General features: G+C 34.7%; 1 protein-coding gene across 1 annotated transcript in view; it reads right to left on the bottom strand.

Moving 5' to 3' along the window:
- Positions 1-295: 295 nt before the first annotated feature.
- Positions 296-19,294, bottom strand: part of VPS4B (vacuolar protein sorting 4 homolog B) — a 37,895-nt gene continuing 18,896 nt past the window's right edge. The window contains exons 7-11 of the mRNA XM_036737801.1: positions 15,914-16,062; positions 15,430-15,511; positions 11,667-11,886; positions 6,663-6,803; positions 296-1,927 (exon numbers count right to left, since the gene is read on the bottom strand). Of these exons, the coding sequence (XP_036593696.1) occupies positions 1,826-1,927; positions 6,663-6,803; positions 11,667-11,886; positions 15,430-15,511; positions 15,914-16,062 (694 nt within the window). The 3' untranslated portion in view covers positions 296-1,825. The remainder of the gene's footprint in view (positions 1,928-6,662; positions 6,804-11,666; positions 11,887-15,429; positions 15,512-15,913; positions 16,063-19,294) is intronic.

Here is a 19,294-nt window from a genome sequence, read left to right as displayed (position 1 = left end):
CCTAGCCACCCCTCCAATACTTATTTTAGCCAGTACATACATGGTATCATTTTTGGGCAATGGTATTCACTCATGTCCAAAGCAAATGTGGCTTTATCGCAAATTGTAAAATTGAACATTGCAGTATAAATTTGTAAATTTTTTAACTATATAATTGCAGTAATATGCCAGTTTGAGACCATGAACGTTAAAAACATGTAATATCTTATGCACAATTCTTTCCCACCCACCCAGTTTTAGGCTATTAAGGCAACTCCCAATTGCAGTCCAAAAGCAATAATTTGAAAAGTAAAAAGAATGTTTACATGTACATCATTTTAATGAACAATTTTACAGATTTCCTTATGTAAAGGATTTGGGTTCATTTTCTTGGAAGCTCCAAAAGAGACTAGGAATACAGCTGATGATGTATCATCATTTGACTTCATGTAAGAACAGCATGTTTCATTGAACCTAGGACTTCTAAGAAGTACATAAAAATCTGTACATAAAAGAAAAACCCAAAGACAACCATAATGCATAATATTTGAAATGTGCAAATATTTTAAAGTTGTTCTAAAGCATTTCTAAGGTAGAGAACTTTGTACAATTAAGGAATGTACTGCATTCTATATAATTCAATGATCTTTTTAAAAATTACAGCCAAAGAAACTTACAAGGCACACTCAATGCTGATGCTAGTATTGTATCTTATGGTCTTTAAAATCCATACTTAGACGGTTATTAGAAATAACCAAATGTTGCTTTTACATTTAATAATTTAATAACATCAGCCCACTTGCAAAATTTTGATAAAATATCACACTGATATATATAAAATGGGAGTATGGCTAGGGTAAATTATTCACAAGCCTAAGTGACCAGAGCTCTACCACCCTAATATCACTGGAACGAAAATTATACACACAAATGTTCATTTAATTTTTATATATGTGTATACACATATATACACAACACAAATGTATTATGTGTGTGTGTATGTAGTGTGTATGTATATTTACTGATGTCATCACTTACAAATGAAGGGCTGACCACTCTATTACTTTAAAGCTTCCCATAACAGTATTTCATGATACAGTATTCCAAAATTACAAATATATTTAAAATCTGTTTTGGTCAATTCTTGCTATAAAAAAAATATTGGGATAGGGAAATTTCTTCTCCAGGGTAAAGACGATGTCAAGTCTGTAAGTTTTCCAAGATTGCACAGTGAAAGGTTCCTATCAACTAATAAAAGTTAAAAAGAAAAGCTTACTGCTTTTTTAAGGCAATATTTAAATACACACAGAGAAAAAACCAGTACGAAACCCGTCAGTGTTCAATATGAGTACTGGTCATCACATAACAGAAAATCTTCTAAATCCAATCACAGTGTTCCTTATAGTGACCTCTCCACCAAATTTTAATTAAAAAAAAAAGTTATTTTTGTAGGATAATCGATTGATTTAGACAACAAAAAATGATGTTTAAGAAGATCTTTTCTCCAAAGCACATACCACAGTTCATTTTACTTCAAGTCTATGTGACAGTATTTTATGCTAGGTACAGGAAAAAAAAATGTAATATTCATCACTGCTTTTCACATAAGAATTCTAATGTTTACCGCTCAGCATTTTTTTTTTTATTAAACAGGAGATACTCAATACAAATTGGAAGAAAAATAACATAAAGCTAAAGGAACTTTCAAAAGAGATCTTCATTCTCCTATGGAGAAGGAAAAAAACTTTTTTGGGAAAAATCCACAAATATTTGAATGCCATCCCCAAAGAGGCAAGGGTGCCTAAGAAAGAAAAATATGGCCAACTGTCTCCTGGTTGTCTTTGGTTTAGCCTTCTTGACCAAAATCTTCTGTAAACTTCTTTAATTTCAGCAAGTCATGTTCATTAACAGTTGGTTTAGTGCTAGCTAATGACCGTAACATATCAGGCTGTTGAGAGAAAAAAGGAAAAAAAGCATCACTGAGCTGTACAAGATGAAACACAGTATTTTTATTAACCAAAAATTTAAGAGTCAAAATTATAATTTATATTTTATGTATATTTTATAATTTACCCAACAATGAAAAAACACATACTCAAATGTTCAAGATTTTTTTTGATGCACTTCTCTTTGAGAGGAAAATACCAAATAGTAAGAGAACTAACATACCAATTAAAAAAGAAATCTAGCATACTATCTGGAGTCATTGTTAATACCACATTACAGACAAATCTCCTGCATTTCCTAAATCTACAATTCTAATAATTGAACTTCATAATGACAACCTTAAGTAACTATCACTCAAAGAAAGAGATGTTCTTATTTCTTTGAGATCAAGAACTATGTCTTACTGACCTTTTTATCCTCTACCGTATCTTGTATAGCATAGCAGGCACTTTAAAAATATTTGTTGAAAGAAGGAAATTATATTTAGAACATTCTGTTTAAGGCCACAAAGGGCATTAGTACATTTTGTAAACAACTGCAATTAACCAGAGTGGTAACAAAAGGGAGTTAATTTTTAACTCTAATCCATAACTATTTAATTCAGAGTTTTTGGCATATACTTTTTGTATATTCCTAAGCAAATTAAACAAAGGAACTCTTTTCCCTGAACAAAGGTATTACAAATGTACTTATACCCATGTGTGGATAGCTCTATGAATATTGTTTTCTTGGATAGGACCTATAATTTTATCAGAATATGATACTCCCAGTGATAAAAGTTCCTTTGCTAAAACAGATCAATACTTGCTCTGCAACTTAAAGGGCATAATGCCTCTCTTCCACAAATGTAGAAAGTAACTAACGTCAAATCAGCTAATATCCATAACTAGACTGAGAGAGAAGAGACTGTGGCATAGCCTTAAAAAAAAAAAGAAAAGAAAATCTACCACATTTCCAAATATTCAACAGATAATTTGTTGACTGTTAAACAATTGTAGTCAAGTTCATTAACAAAAGTCCTGATCATATTTCAGCTATAAAGGATTATCCTCTATAATTCATTAAAGTAAAATCCTGAGAGGCAGCATGACATAGTGGACAGGAGAAGGCTGTTGTTGAAGTCAGGAAGATTCTGGGGCATCCTGGCCATGGCCCTGGACAAGGCACTGACCCTCTCAGCATCTGAAACAATACCCTGAAATTAAAATTTTCAGAGATGATGCCCATTTGTATGGACAGAGGAAGTTCCTCACCATGAGCTGCCTGTACCAATAAAATCATGGATCTGTTTTTAGAAAAATGTCCCCTCTCCCCCCAAAAAAGATTTACTGAGAAATATGAAGCAAATGAGACTGAAGAGAGATTTTGGGGGGTCCAGATCTGTGATTTCATCCATGTAGAGAACACCTGGTCTACAGCCATCCTAAATTTCTGCTCATCTGAAACACAACTCATCTGTAACTCACAGTGACTTGTCCATACTCAATTACTTATATGTCAGAGGCAGAACTTGAACCCAGGTCTTTACCCCAAGGCCAGCCCTATATCCACTATGGTGGGCTGCCATGGCAGCCCCTTCCTGCTCCCACTTTTATTGTTTTTAAAAATTACTTAAATTCTACAAATATTAAGCATCTACTGTGTGCAATGCATTGTGATGGGTTATAAGAGAGAGACGGTGTTTAGCTAAGAACTAGCCAATACTCTGTGGAGCTTACAATCTAGTAGAGAACTGTAGACTAAAAGATATTAGGGTCTGTGATCTTCAAAAACAAATATCCCTCATGTCACATTAAAGGTATCAAACATATGGTCCACAGGCAATGCAGCCCAAAACACTCCCAAATGAGCCAGTGTAAAACGTGACCTGGGGAATGTTGACCAAAATAAATAACAATACAATAAAACATAGATAATATTAACATGTGGTTTTGTAAGTCAGTATGTGGCCGACAGAGATCCTTATATACAATTTAGCAGCCCCTATTTCTATTTGAGTTTTACACCACTACCTTACACTGTAATGTTCAAGAAGTGACTGCAAATAAGAGTAATATATTTTAAAGACTATATTTAATTATACAAACATTTGGCCACAGCCAACATAACAAAATCCCATTATGCCACAGGTTCAATTGCACTTTTTTAGTGCATTTTCTCACATATTGTGCTGAAACCACATCATAATAACTTTTACCCTTGTTATAGCCTTCACAGTCCTGTTGACCAGAACATTCTTAGTTTTATCAAAAACTGTGTCTTAATTTCAAGAAAGTTACGAATTCATTTCATGAAGACTGTTCTCTGACTTCTGACTATAGATGGGTAGGTGCAAAGTTTGCAGTTTTTGCAATTCTGCTTCTAACTTTGGCCTTGGCTAAAAAAGAGCCTTCTCATATCTAAGCGTTTATATATCAGTCATTTTTGAGAAGTCTTATAAAATTAAACTGAGGAATTTAATCCCATTTTCTCCCAGTATGGCTTACAAGACAGTCTTACCTTATAGTTATTATATACCATGAAAGTTTAAGTTTGAACATCTGAGGTGAAATGGTAAAAGTATATAGCTTACTTTATTCTAATTAACAGTAACTTCTAATAAAAACAAAATTCATCTGAAAAAAGAAAATATCAAGGGAATCCATGAAAAAAAAATGTGAAGGAAGGTAGCTTAACAGTACCAGAGCTCAATCTTTATTACAAAATGGTAATCACCAAAACAGTCTGGAACTGGCTAAGAAATAAGTATGGTGGATCAGTGTAATAAAATAGGTAACAATACCCAGGAGTAAATGACCATCGTACTCTAGTGTTTGACAAACTCAAAGATCCAAGATTTTGGGACAAAACCTCACTATCTCACAAAAATTGCTGGGAAAACTGGAAAGCAGTTTGATAGAAACTAGGTACAGACCAACTTCTCACACAATATACTGAGATAAGGCCAAAATGAGTACATGATTCAGACATGAAGAGTGATATCAGCAAGTCAGGGAAGCATGGAATATTTTACCTGTCAGATTTTTGGATAAGGGAAGAATTTATGACCAAGAGATGGAGAACGTTACAGGATATAAAACGGATGATTCTGATTACATCAAATTAAAAAGTTTTTGCACAAACCAAACCAATGCAGCCAAGATTAGAAGGAAAGCAGAAAAACTAGGAAAAGAATTTTACAGCAAGTTTCTCTGATAAAGGCCTCATTTCTCAAATATAGAGAGTACTGAGTCAAATTTATAAGAATATGAGACACATACCCCAATTGATAAATGGTCAAAAGATATGAACAGGTAGTTTTCAGAACTCAAGACTATCTATAATCATATGAAAAAATGATCTAAATCACTACTGACTGGAAAAATGTAAATTAAAACAACTCTGAGATACCACTTCACACATATCAGATTGGCTAAGATGACAGAAAAGGAAAATAATAAATGTTGGAGGGGATGTGGAAAAAATATACTACTGCTGTAGTTATGAACTGATCCAAACATTCTTAGAGCAATTTGGAACTATGGCCAGAGGGCTATAAAATTGTGCATATCCTCTGACTCAGCAAAGAGATTAAAAAGTGAGGGGGGGAGGGTGGAGGGAAAGGGGAAGCACCTATCTATAAAAATAAAAAATCTATAGCAGTTCTTTTTGTGGTGGCAAAGAACTCAGAACTGAAGGGATACCCATCAATTAGGTTATGGCTGAACAAATTGTGGTGTAGGACTGTGATGGAATGCTATTGTGCTATAAGAAATGATGAGCAGGATGCTTTTGGGAAAACCTGGGAAGAAGTGAGGTAGTGAAGTAAACAGAATCAGGAGAACAACATATGCAGTAATTGCAATATTATAAAATGATCAACTGTGAATGATTTAACTACTCTGAACAATACAATGATCCAAGACATTTCCAAAGGACTCAAGATGAACAATGCTATCCATAGCCAGAGAAAGGACTGATGGAGTCTGATTGCGGATGGAATCTGAATGTATATTTTAAAAACTTTCTTTATTATTCTTGGTTTTGGGGGTCTGTGTTTTCTTTTGCAACATGGCTACTGTGGAAATGTTTCGCATGACTGTATATGTATAACCTATATCAAACTGCTCAAGGAGCAGGGGAGAAAAGGAAGGGAGTAAGAGAATTTGGAACTCAAAATTTTAAAAAACAAGTGTTAAAAAATAATTCTTACCCCAATATAAATTTCTTTTAATGCTTTATCTACACATATGCAGATCGAAAAAATGTACATCTCCACAAACATATGAATGAACTATGATGTATAGATTATATTCAGAATATTAACTCAATAAATACTAGTGTTTTACTTAAGCAAATTAAGAAATATAATTTCCAACCACTACATAAAGGACTTTTGTAAATTTAATAATTCTTGTTTTATCAATCACAGGATCATCAAAGAATCATAGATTTAGAGCTGGAAGACAGTTGAAATGTCATCCACTCTAGCTCCAACCCTCCTTTATTTAACAGATGAGCAAAGAGAAGCTCTGAAACATAAAGTGCCTTGTTCAACACTGGTTTCAAATTCAGGTTCTGTGATTCCATTATAACTCGTAGTGTCAGAAGTGGGATGTGAACTCAGCTGTCCTTGTGACTGCCAGTCCAGCATTCCATTATACCATGTTGCCTCTACTTGCACGATGCTTAACACAGTTCCCAAATTTATGAACATGTAATAAACTTTTTTTAAAAGGCAAAATAAAAATACAAACCATGGAAACACACGGCTCCAAAAGTTTATCCCCAGAGACATCCATCCATGTCATTTCAATGGCACCAGGATCACCTGGAGAGCATGGAGTAAGTAAATCTTCTACTATGACATTAGGATTAGTGGGTGAAGGACCTCTAACCTAGAAAAGATAACAATATGGATTCTTTCAGTTAAATGAAAAATAAAAACTTCAGATCACAGCTACAAAAGTTAAGAATATAAAGAAAATCTTTTTTCTATGAAAAAATAAGTAAAATTCATCATTATGAATCATTAAACTATTTGCCACCTAGGTGGCTTACTAAATGCTACGATTTTTGCATCAGTGGAGCCTGGTTTCATTGATACAACTGTCCTTCAATGGTACAGATGACAACACATCTACACCTTCTCATCCTCAGGGATTTTTGTCCATGTTACCCAACAAATCCTCCACAGAACCCCTATTCAATGTGCTGTAATTCTTCCTCTGGGCCCTTTAGCATTGAGAGGATCAGGGCAGCACTCAGAATGTTCACCTGTTATTCTCACTTGTGACCTGCCGATTTCCTTTTATGATCATACATTTCCTGACTGACTTCTTTTAATACCACTTTTTACAAGCAAGTCATCAATGGTAATATGCCATAATCTATTCATACTCACCAAGAGTTTCTCCAGCGTTTTTTAGGCTGTCCAGGAGAAATTCATAGTGGGTATGAATAGAGTGTACCACTAAAAAAATGCTATTATAAAAATATATGGGTTTTTTTTGGTCAAGAAGAAATGGGGAACTGCTGAAAGCATCTCACAATTTCCTAAGTGCAATCTAAGTATACTCTTTTTGCTATTCAGTCCTGTTCCACCTACAGTGCTGGTCAAAGATTCACCTATTTAACAACTAACTCAATAGACTCCACAGCACACTATGTATCAGTTTGGACACAGGTAGTTTTAATCCATTTGGGTTTCCCCGTGTGAACTGTTGAATAACTTCTTGTAAGTGGTTGTGGATCTCACTGAGGAGGTCTTGTAGTATTCTGAAATTAGATATAATCAACCCAGTCATCCCTAAACAAGGGCATCTGTGGGCCCTCACAATCTCTAGAAAATTTCTTATCCATGTGGACACTGTGTATTATGTCTTCTATAGTTGCTGAACATCTCTGGAAAACAAAAAAGCTACATACCATCACAGCCTTAACTTCTGTATATTCCACAGCACGGGAAAGTACTCTGACATTTGGTGGCTCTGCTCTACATAAAGTATTAACGTATCGTCTTGTGGTCACTTTCAGCAGAAATTGCTCAAATTAAAATATGAAACTAAATGCTATAAATGGTGTTATTTCAAAACATTTCTGAAATCATTCAAAACTGCTTTAAAATATACCATATTAAAATGTTTCTATATGCATATTAGCATATATTTGCAAATAGTCACAACTGGAGAAAAAAACTTAAAATTTTGGAACTGCCAGATATTTTTAAAATTATGTTTGCATTTTATAATTCTATTTATTTTATTGTAAGGGATGAAATACAAAGGCAAGGACTTTAAGTCTATTATACTTAAAAACATACCCTCTTGTTATAAAAAATAGTAGCAATCTCACACAATGAACAAAGGAATGATCAAATCAAATCAGTGCCTAATAAGGGGCTCTATACACAGGAGGTATTCAATAAACACTGCTATTAACTGACAGTTGTCCCCCTAGAAGGAGTGTCGAGGTATTGGTATATATGTTCATAGACTGTCTCATATACTCTAGAGAACAAGACTATAAATTCTTCTCTAGATTTGCTCCACTACAGATTTTGCGCATTTGAGCATGACAAAGTACGTCCCATCAGTTCTAACCCTAATGTGAAGGTCAGGTTCAAGGCAAGTGGTAGCACTGAACTTGAAACTACACTGAATCATAGCTAGAAGAGGTCTAGAAGATCGTTTCATTCAACACCTTCATTCTATAGGTGAGGAACGTGAGATCCAGAGAGGACAAGTGGCTTGCCTAAAGTCAGACAGCTCTAAGGAGCAGAGTCAGCATTCAATATAAAGTGCCAGCACACAGGATAACCTTGATAACCCAGCAGTTCTCTGAGTCCCAGAATTTGTCAATAGTGCCGGTGAAGGCAAGATCCACTCCCCGCATGGCCCAAGTGCCCAAGCAGGTCTTGAGTTTTGGTCTTGTTATTGTTTTAAATATAGAAGCTAAATAAAATCTAGCAACAGTTTTAATCCTATGCTGTCAATTTAAAAGAAATTATTAGGTCCTAAAATAGCTGATAATTCAAACTAGAAACATTTTAGTACTTTTTGTACTTCATTTATGAAGATGAGATTTTATCAAGTTTTACCTGAGGCCTTTACACTGGAACGGATGTATCAATGTTAATTATAAACAACATTGCAATTATTTAAAAAGTAATTTCACAGAGAATAAAAATAATTTTTAGAAATATGTAGACATTTAAAAAATTCCCAAATAAAACTGCTATCAAAAATGATCTTAAATAAAGTATAAGGCTGACCATGCCACGTCCCCTACCATTTCCAGGATCAAATATAAAATCCTGTGTTTGGCCTCCGAAGTCCTTCAAAACCTGGCTCTCTCGAACCCCAATCTTCTCCAGTCTTTCTTATACCTTACACCCTTCCACATACTCTATTATCCAATGACAAGGGCCTCCTTGGCTGCTGCTTAAATGAAACCCTCCATCTCCTGACTGGGCATTTTCACTAGCTGTTCCCAATGCCTGGAATGCTCTTCTTCCTCATTTCCATTTCCTGGCTTCCCTCCAGTCCCAGCTAAAAATCTCACCTTCTACAGGAAGCTTTTCCCAATCACCACTATTTCTAGTGTTTGTTATTTCCAATTTATCCTGTATATAGCTTGTCTGTACCTATTTTTTTTGCATGTTGTCTCCCCCATTAGACCATAAGCTCCTTGAGAGCAGACTGTCTTTAACCTTTCTTTACATCCCCAAGTATGTAGCACAGTGCCTGGCACATGGTAGGTGTGCTACTAATAAACATTTATCAACCATCTGGAAAAGTTATTTTCTGTAAGTGTGAAAGTTACTTGCATTAAGGAAATTGCATTTTAAAGTGGTTTAACTCAAAATGAAAAAAAAAAAAACAAACCCAGGACAGAGAAAAATTCATGACACTATAATATAAACCATAAGACACAGATGCCTATATATGAAATATACTGAAATGATGTTCTAGACAGCTAAAATACCTGGGAGTATACCTGTTAAGACAAACCCAGGAACTATTTGAACTATATAATTATAAAACACTTTTTGTACAAATAAAGTCAGATTTAAATAACTGGAGAAAAATTGTTCATGGGTGGGCCAAGCCAACATAATAAAAATGACAATTCTACCTAAACTAATCTACTTAATCAATGCCATCCCAATTAAATTAGCAAAAATTATTTTATTAGGGTAGAAAAAATAATAGCAAAATTAATTTGGGAGAACAAAAGGTCAAGAATATTAAAGGAACTAATTCTTAAAAATGTAGAGAAAAGAGGGTTAGCAATACCAGACTTTAAACTGTAGTAATTATCAAAACCATTTGGTGCTGGCTAAGAAACAGAATGGTGGATCAGTTGAATAGAACAGATATACATAGTAAATGACTATAGTAATCTTATGTTTGATAAATGTAAAGATCTAAGCTTTTGGGATAAGAATTCACTATCTGGTAACAACTGTAGTGAAAACTGGAAAACTGTCCAGCAGAAACTAAGTATGGACTGATATTGTATATCATTTGCCAAGATAAAGTTAAAATGGATACAACCTAGATATAAAGAGAGATCTAAGTAAATTAGAAGAACATAGAATATGTTACCCATCAGACTTATGGATAGGGGAAGAATTTATGAATAAACAAGAGATAGAGAACACTGAGAGATATAAAATTGGTAATTTTTACTATATTAAATTTAAAAGGTTTTTAACAAATAAAACCAATGTAGTCAAGATTAGAAGGAAAATAGAAAACTGGAAAAAAATTTTAGACAGTTTCTCAAAGTTCTCATATCTCAACTATAGTAGAGAACTGTCAAATTCATAAGAATGAATCATTCCCCAATTGATAAATGCTCAAAGGATGTGAACAGTTAGTTTTTGGGAGAAAAAACCAAAGCTATTGTCATATGAAAAAATGCTCTAAATCACAGATTAGAGAAATCCAAATTAAAACAACTTTGAGATACTATCTCATACTTATCAGATTGGATAAAATGACAGAAGGGGAAAATGATTTATGTTGGAGGGTATGTGGAAAAATTGGGACACTAATACATTGTTGGTGGAACTGTGAACCAATTCAACCATTTTGGAGAACAATTTGAAATTATGCCCAAAGTGTTATAAAACTGTGTATACCCTTTGACCAAGCAATAGAACTATTAGGTCTGTTTCCCAAGGTGTTCAGGGGAAAAAAGAAAAGAACCTATAGGTTCTAAAATATTCACAATAGCATTCTTTGTGATGGCAAAGAACTGGAAAGTGAGGGGATGCCCATCAACTGGGGAATGGCTGAATAAGCTGCAGTATATGGTTGTAATGGAATACTACTGTGTTGTAAGAAGTGATAAGATAAATGATTTTAGAAAAACAGAAAGATTTACATGAAACAATGAAGAGTGAAATGAGTAGAACCAAGAAAATGTTGTATAAAATAACAGTAATATTGTTTGAAGAATAACTGTGAATGACTAAGCTATTCTGAATATTATAAATACAGAATCAAGTACAAAAGACCTATCTATGAAGGACGATGCTATCTACCTTCAGAGAAAGAACTGAGAGGTGTGTGGTGGGTGGGTGGGTGGGTGTGTGGGTGTGTGTGTGTATGTACATGAAATGGTGGCCTTCTCTACTGCAGGATGGGGAGGGAGACAGTTTGGAACTTAGAATGTATCATGAAAAAACCATGAAAAAAAGAAAGAAAAAAAGAAATCATGTTTTAATATCTACAGGGCTCTAACTGACTTACTCTTTTGAAATGAGTAGCTGACTGAACTTTCCTCACAGGCTGCATCAGCGCATCTCGTACGATGATACTGATGTCAGCCCCTGAATAGCCATCTGTCTTCTTCCCCAGTTCTCGGAAGTCTGCTTCTGATAGGTTGTTTGGTGTGGTCCCCAAATGTAGTTTAAACATTGCAGCCCTGGCATGATCTTCAGGTAAAGGAATATAAATACGTTTCTCAAATCTGAAAAATATGAGAAGGAACATAAAATATATTTATTAAAAAAACCGGAAAATAAAGAGCTAGGCAGAGGATAACCTTAATTATATATGCAAGCTGTGGCTAATTAAATTTTTTAATATGCTGAATCTGGCAGTTAGGTCTTGCATTTGAATGTTTTGTTTTTCTCTGTAGAAAATGTCTACAAAACAACTTTTTAAAAGGATAGTCAAGTTAATCATCTGATGTCCAAAAACTTCCTAGTTTTCATCATTATATGTCATAAAACAATTCACCTTTTCTCCTATGAAGGTTATAATTAGGGGTTGCTTTCCTGACCTGACCATGTATATATCAACAAATAAATTATACTATACATCTTAAGAGCAAAGTCAAACTCCCATTCAAAATAGTAAAAACAAATTCCAAATATGAACAGATGGATATTAAGATACTATACAGACAGAATATGTAAGGTGCTTCAAAAAAAAAACCCAGCTATTTTCCCCCCAGAGCTATGATTTCATCCGTGTAGGGACCTTTAAGAAATACTAACCAATGCTACCAATGTAAATTTGACAACTTCTCTGCAACTTAAAGTTTAGGGAGTCACCCAGGGAGGAAGAGGGTAGGTAATTTGTCCAGGGTCACACAAGCAGAATGTGGGAGAGTTGGCACTTGCAGGGATATAACACAACAAAAGCTACTACACATTTACGAATTTAATCTAACACTAGTGCCAGCTGCAAAAAAAAATCTGTAAACCTTAAAGTACCATGTAAAGATAAGCTTTATTTGGCTATTTATAATTGAGAATATTTGGCGGATGAGTTGGTGGTTTGGGATTTTTTTGAAAGTTGTGAAGTTCAAAATCACTCCACTGATCTTAAATATTCATTCAGAATTAGACTGTGCTTTTCAAATACAGCCTATATTTATCCATTTTTGCCAGGTTTCCTGCTGAATGAATTGGATGAATGCGAAGAAAATGTAGGTTTACATTAGGCAATGTAGAATGAACAGACAGGAATATTGTCAAGTGAAAAAGAAAGTGGCAGAGTATATATTTTCCTGCCACACCTGAAGACTCATGGTTCAATTTAAGTTAGAGAAATAACCTTTTTTTCCTATTTGGAAACTAACACAATTTGTTTTCTACTGTTCTTGTAAAAAATATATATATAAGAAAAGACAATTCTAGAAAAGCCCATGACAGAAAATAAAATGCCAATTAAGGTGCATCTATAAAACTCTAGTCTATGGCATGTTTACCTTGTCAGTGAGTCAACAAACATTTATTAAGCACTTACTACATGCCAGACACTGTGCTAACTAAGCACTAGATATTCAAAGAAAGGCAAATACATGTTTTACTAAATTTAATTAATAATACTATGCGGTGAACATTAAGCAATGAAAGCTTCCAGTACATGAAAACGCAGATGAGCATGCAGGAACTGCAGTCTTGCAAAACATAATGATCTGATATTCTGTCTCTCATTACAAAGAAAGGGATATTATTATGTGGTGGTTCCATCTTTAGCGAAAAGCAGTTTCACTGGGAGTTTATCTGCCAAGACAAACCCAGGGGCTATATGAACATAATTATGAAACACTTTCCACACGAATAAAGTAAGATCTAAATAAATGGAATAATATCAGTTGCTCATGGTTAGGCTGAGCTAATAATAATAAAAATGACAATTTTACCTAAATTAATCTATCTATTCAGTGCCATACCAATTGAACTACCAAAAAATTATTTTACAGAGCTGGATAAAATAATAACAAAATTCATCTGGAAGAACAAGAGGTCTAGAATATCTAGGGTATTAATGAAAAGAAATGCCAGAGAAGGTGGCCTAGCTATACCAGATATTAAACTGTACTATAGAGCAGCAGTCATCAAAACTACCTGGTACTGGCTAAGAAACAGAGTTGTGGATCAGTGGAATAGGATAGGTACACAAGATGGAGAAGTCAACAACTATAGCAATCTCCTCTTTGATAAACCCAAAGAGGCCAGCTTCTGGGCTAAGAATTCACTATTTCACAAAAACTGCTGGGAAAATTGGAAAACGGTAAGGCAGAAACTGGGCATAGACCAATATCTTACTCCATATACCGAAATAAAGTCAAAATGGGTTCATGATTTAGGAATAAAGGCTGAAACTATAAGCAACTTGGGAGAGCAAGGAATAGTTTACCTATCAGATTTACGGAAAAGAAAAGAATTCATGACCCAACAAGAGATGGAGAGCATTACAAAATGCAAAATGGATAATTTTGATTATGTTAAATTGAAATGTTTTTGTACAAAAAAAAGCCAATGCAACAAAGATTAGGAGGGAGGCAGAAAATTGGGAGAAAATCTTTACAACTAGTGTCGCTGATAAAGGCCTCATTTCCAAAATATACAGGGAACTGAACCAAATATATAGGAATACAAGTCATTCCCCAATTGAGAAATGGTCAAAGGATATGAACAGACAGTTTTCAGAGGAAGAAATTAAAGATACCTATAGGCATATGAAAAAATGCTAGAAATAACTACTGACTAGAGAAATGCAAATCAAAACAACTCTTAGATACCATCTCTCTCCTGTCAGATTGGCTAAAATAACAAAACAGGAAAATGATAAATGCTGGAGAGGATGTGGGAAAATTGGAACATTGTTACATTGCTGGTGGAGTTGTGAACTGATCCAGCCATTTTGGAGAGCAATTTGGAACTATGCCCAAAGGGCTATAAAAATGTTCATACCCTTTGACCCAGCAATACCCTAGGGTTGTATCCCAAAGAGATCACACAAGTGAGAAAAGGACCCATATGTACAAAAATATTTATAGCGGCTCTTTTTGTAGTAGCTAAGAATTGGAAATCAAAGGGATGCCCATCAATTGGGGAATGGCTGAACAAGCTGTGGTATATGAAGGTAACGGAATACTATTGTGCCATAAATTGGGGATGATACGGACTTCATAACAACCTGGAAAAACCTACACGACATAATGCTGAGTGAGCGGAGCAGAGCCAGGAGTACATTATACACAACCACAGATATATAGATTCTGTGAGGACTAACCCTGACAGACTTTGCTCTTCTCAGCAACACAATATCCAAAGGACTCACGATGGAGAGTGCTATCTACATCCAGAAAAATAACTATGAAGTATGAATGCAGATCGAGGCACACTTCATGCTCGCCTTTTTTTCCTCTCTTTTGCATTTGTTGTTGGGTTGTGGTTTCTCTTTTTTTTTTTGGTTCTGTCTCTTCTTTCTCATGATTCATTCCATTGGACATAATTCTTCTCAAAAAAAAAAAAAGAATTTGGGTGCTCCATCATTTGGGGCATATCTATTGAGTATCTTACTTCATTGTTTATGGTACCTTTTAGCAAAACGTAGCTTTCATGATTATCTTTTTTTTATTCTGCTTTTACTCTGTCTGAAATTATGATTGCTACCTCTGATTTTTTCCCCCAACAAAGCATAATAAACTCTGATCCATCATCTTAAAAAAAAAAAAAAGAAAAGAAAAAGAAAAGCAGGATGATTACAATACCTTCGCCTGATAGCAGAATCCAGAACCCAGGGTATATTTGTAGCTCCCAGTACCAAAATTCCATCATTGTCCACACCAACCCCTACACCAAAATAAAGATTATATTCAATAACTTCTTATTTCACTGTTCCTCTAAATCATACCTATATGTATACGAATGTTATGCCTAGGAAATAGTACTTTGGAGATGATTTATGTAGTTCTTATGTCAACTTTCTTTTCTTTAAAACTACTCCCTGATTAGTTTAATTGCTGAAGATGAAATTGTTTTTAATGGAACATATCTATATTACTTAAAATGGTTGTGCAAATAGCCTCTTAACCTGAATCTTCCAGTAAGCTGTGGACAATTTAACATTTATAACATATACTTTACAACAAAATAAATACATATTATGAAAGATTTTATTTCTTACCATGCTCACAGTATGCCACAAACTGATTAATCATCTTACTACTGAGTTATTTAAATAAGTAATCCTACCTTGCATTTGAACAAGGAATTCTGTTTTAATTCGCCGGGCAGCTTCACTTTCATTTTCACTTCTAGAGCCACACAGAGAATCAATTTCATCAATGAAGATAATGGAAGGCTTGTTCTCTCTGGCGAGCTGGAATAAATTTTTAACTAGCCTGAAAACAAACAAATATTTTCAATTTAATTTTATAATTTTAATTAAAAGATATTAATGGAAATAATGCTAAAACCATATAATAATGGAAAATGGAACTCTTTATTTTAAGGAGAAATTATTTTAAAGTTTGTAACACTTTTTCAAGAAAAGGCACAAGAAATATAAACATCTCCAGAAAGGGAAGAGTCTTTAACATGACAGACATTTCACTTTCCAATTTAGTAAGATAGGCACTAATTTTGATATTTGTTCTTCGGGAGAAAGGAGGGGCAAAAAAAACCAACAAAGAAAAATAAAGAACATAGGTCGAAGGGGCAATCTGAAAAAATAAGCAAGATTTCAGAGGTAGCTGGTGGCCCACTCGTTAAAGAGTGCCGGGCCTGGAGTCAGGAAGACTTGAGTTCAAAGTCTCAGACACTTAATTAGCTGTGTGACCCAAGGAAAATCACTGAACTTGTTTGCTTCAGGTTCCTCAACTATAAAATGGGAATAATACTAGCACCCACCTTTCAGCTGAGGATCAAATAAGATAGTATATGTAAAAAGACCTTAGCACCTGACACATTGTAGGGACTGTAGAAATGCTTATTCCCTTCACTTTCCCTTCCCTTCAATGACTTAAGATGTTCTAAAAAGTGGTTTACTTAACAATGAAAATATCCCCGTTATTTCATTTCTCTGAATATCTATTACTGATCAAAGACAAAGTACTTCTCTCCTCATATCTGACTTTGTGTTTTGAGGTGAGGGTGGATGGGTCTTGGACCATGAGTTCACTGGGCATATGGAATTTGAGGAGGGGAGACTCCCTCCAACAATGTAGACTGGCAACTCATCTCTAATTCAGTCTTAGAAAGTTGCCTAGGGCACTAAGATGTTAAGAGACTTGCTCAGGGTCACATAGCTAAGGTGTGCCGGAAACAAGACTTGAATCCCTATCTTCCTGACTTCAAGGCAAGTTCTCTGCCCACTGCACCATGCTGCCTCCTTGACTTTCATTCACTCAACATGAATTGATAAGTGTCCATGTGCACCAGGGATAGAGAAGACAAAAACGAAAGAACGCCTGACCTCAAAATCATTATAGGAGCTAAGTAATATTTATCACAAAACTTTCACTTTTTTCCATTTTTTTCCTATGGTGACAAAAGAACAACTATGGATAAAGGCATAAGCAATAAAATTAAACTTTTACAAAACTAACAAGGGAAGATATTCTTGTCTGCAGTAGTATTCTGTCCAAAGAAGATCTGCTAGTTAATTTGACCTGGTCCTACAATACTAGGTATTACACAAACAAAGCTGATATAATAGAAAAATACTGGGTTTTCTGTCAGTCTGTTTTACACAAAGTAAGTCTTGCTACTTGTGGTTAAGGACAGTGTAACAATACAAAGAGTTTTTGTTAACAGCTTGCCCTTTAAAGGAAAAAAAAAGATTATTCAAATTATCACAATGTTCATAGCATTACAGATTTTTGGAAGGTATATAATCTACTCTAATCTCTTCTCCTTACAATGAAGAAACAGAAACTTGAAGTTAAATGATTCGCCCCAGGTCACCGATGTTTCAGGTGGTAGAGCTGGCATTGGAAATCAGGCCATCTGATTCCAAATCAAGGACTCTTTTTGATGTAGATGTGTCACATAATAAAATTAGGAGACAAAAACAATCTTTGGTGTTACTATAAATACACTGTTTGGAAAAATCCTAAACTCTACAATTCTTCCCATCCCTTGCCAAGATCTCTGAAGTACGAGCTAACAATCTTCATGATTTTGAATAATATTTCTCATTATAAAATCTGCTGACCCTTAGGAGATTTGGCTGGGCAACTCCACTAAAAAAGAAAAGCCCTTTTTCATCCTATCTCTGTTTAGACCCACTTCTCTTACAATTACACTTTGTATACAAATACTTTAGTTTCTCTTCTGTCATTTTCTAGGGAGAAATGTGCTATTAACATGTAAGTTGTGACTAATGTAACAGTACTATTTATAAACAAACTTTTTACATGAAAAAAGTGCCATGTAAATGAGTATACATCTACATTAAAGTAGTTGGATATAACTGGCACTACTGCCATTTCTCCAGCTATTTCTGGAGTTGTCTTCAGAACCAGTCATAAGTTAATTGGAGATACCAGTCTAATCATTACTTCATAGTGGTACCTCAGTTTTGCCTCCCCAAACTGCTTTGCCAGCCTGATCACCCATTTTTATTCTCCACACTTGGATATGAATGACTTCTATTTGTTTCTGGGCATCAAATCCACCCTCAAAGACAGAGCTTCCAAGGATATTCAAAAGAATGTGCCACAGAATCTGAAGAAAATTCCAAAAGGAGTTCCAAAAATATTTTGATTCATAGTAGCATTTTTAGATTGAGTATATATCCTCCCAAAATGAATACAGGGATGAAGACAATACTCATATACTTGTATGTATAAGTTTTGGCATGTTTGTTAAATGATTGGACCCTGAGTAATTTGCTAGTCCATCTTTGTTGATATCTTTTGATTTTATATAACATTCTTTTCTGAATATATTCCTTTCCCAGCAAACCATCTCTTAAATATAGACTGAAAGGAAAAAAGTAATTCAGCAAAACTAACACATTAGTCAAGTCTGACAGTATATGTAATGCTCTCTGCCCTCTGCAAGGAAAGGACTATTTCCATCTATATTTTTAATAACTGGTTACTATGGAGATGATGGCTGGACTTTACCTAAGCTTCAGAAAGATCCCTAAAGAGAAAAATTAAGCTAATTATCTACAAATAAAAGTTATTCAGTTTTTATGGCAGGCTAAAGTACAACTCAGGTTCTCATTTACTATAAATTATTTTTAAAAAACCGTTAAGACTACTGTTTGCAAATGTTATAAAAATTATCTCTGCCAAGATCTCTATGCTAAAGATTTGCCATTGCTGTTTTTTTTTTCTTTTGGGAAGGGGGAAGGCAGGGCAATTGGGGTTAAGTGACTTGCTCAAGGTCACATGGCTAGTAAACATGTCAAGTGTCCGAGGCTGGATTTGAACTCAGGTCCTCCTGACTCCAGGGCCAGTGCTCTACTCTCTGTGCCACCCAGCTGCCCCAGTTTGTTGTTGTTGTTGCTTTTTTTAATGAGGGGAGTTAGGACTTAGGGAAAAAGGGAAGGAGAGGAACAGCCTTTTTCTTATACCAACTCAAGTAATCTTCCTGGACGTAACAAAGAAAAGGCTGCTGGGT

This window comes from Trichosurus vulpecula, chromosome 1 (assembly GCF_011100635.1).
Source record: "Trichosurus vulpecula isolate mTriVul1 chromosome 1, mTriVul1.pri, whole genome shotgun sequence".
Classification (NCBI taxonomy): domain Eukaryota; kingdom Metazoa; phylum Chordata; class Mammalia; order Diprotodontia; family Phalangeridae; genus Trichosurus; species Trichosurus vulpecula.
This window is presented reverse-complemented; position numbering and strand designations above follow the sequence as displayed.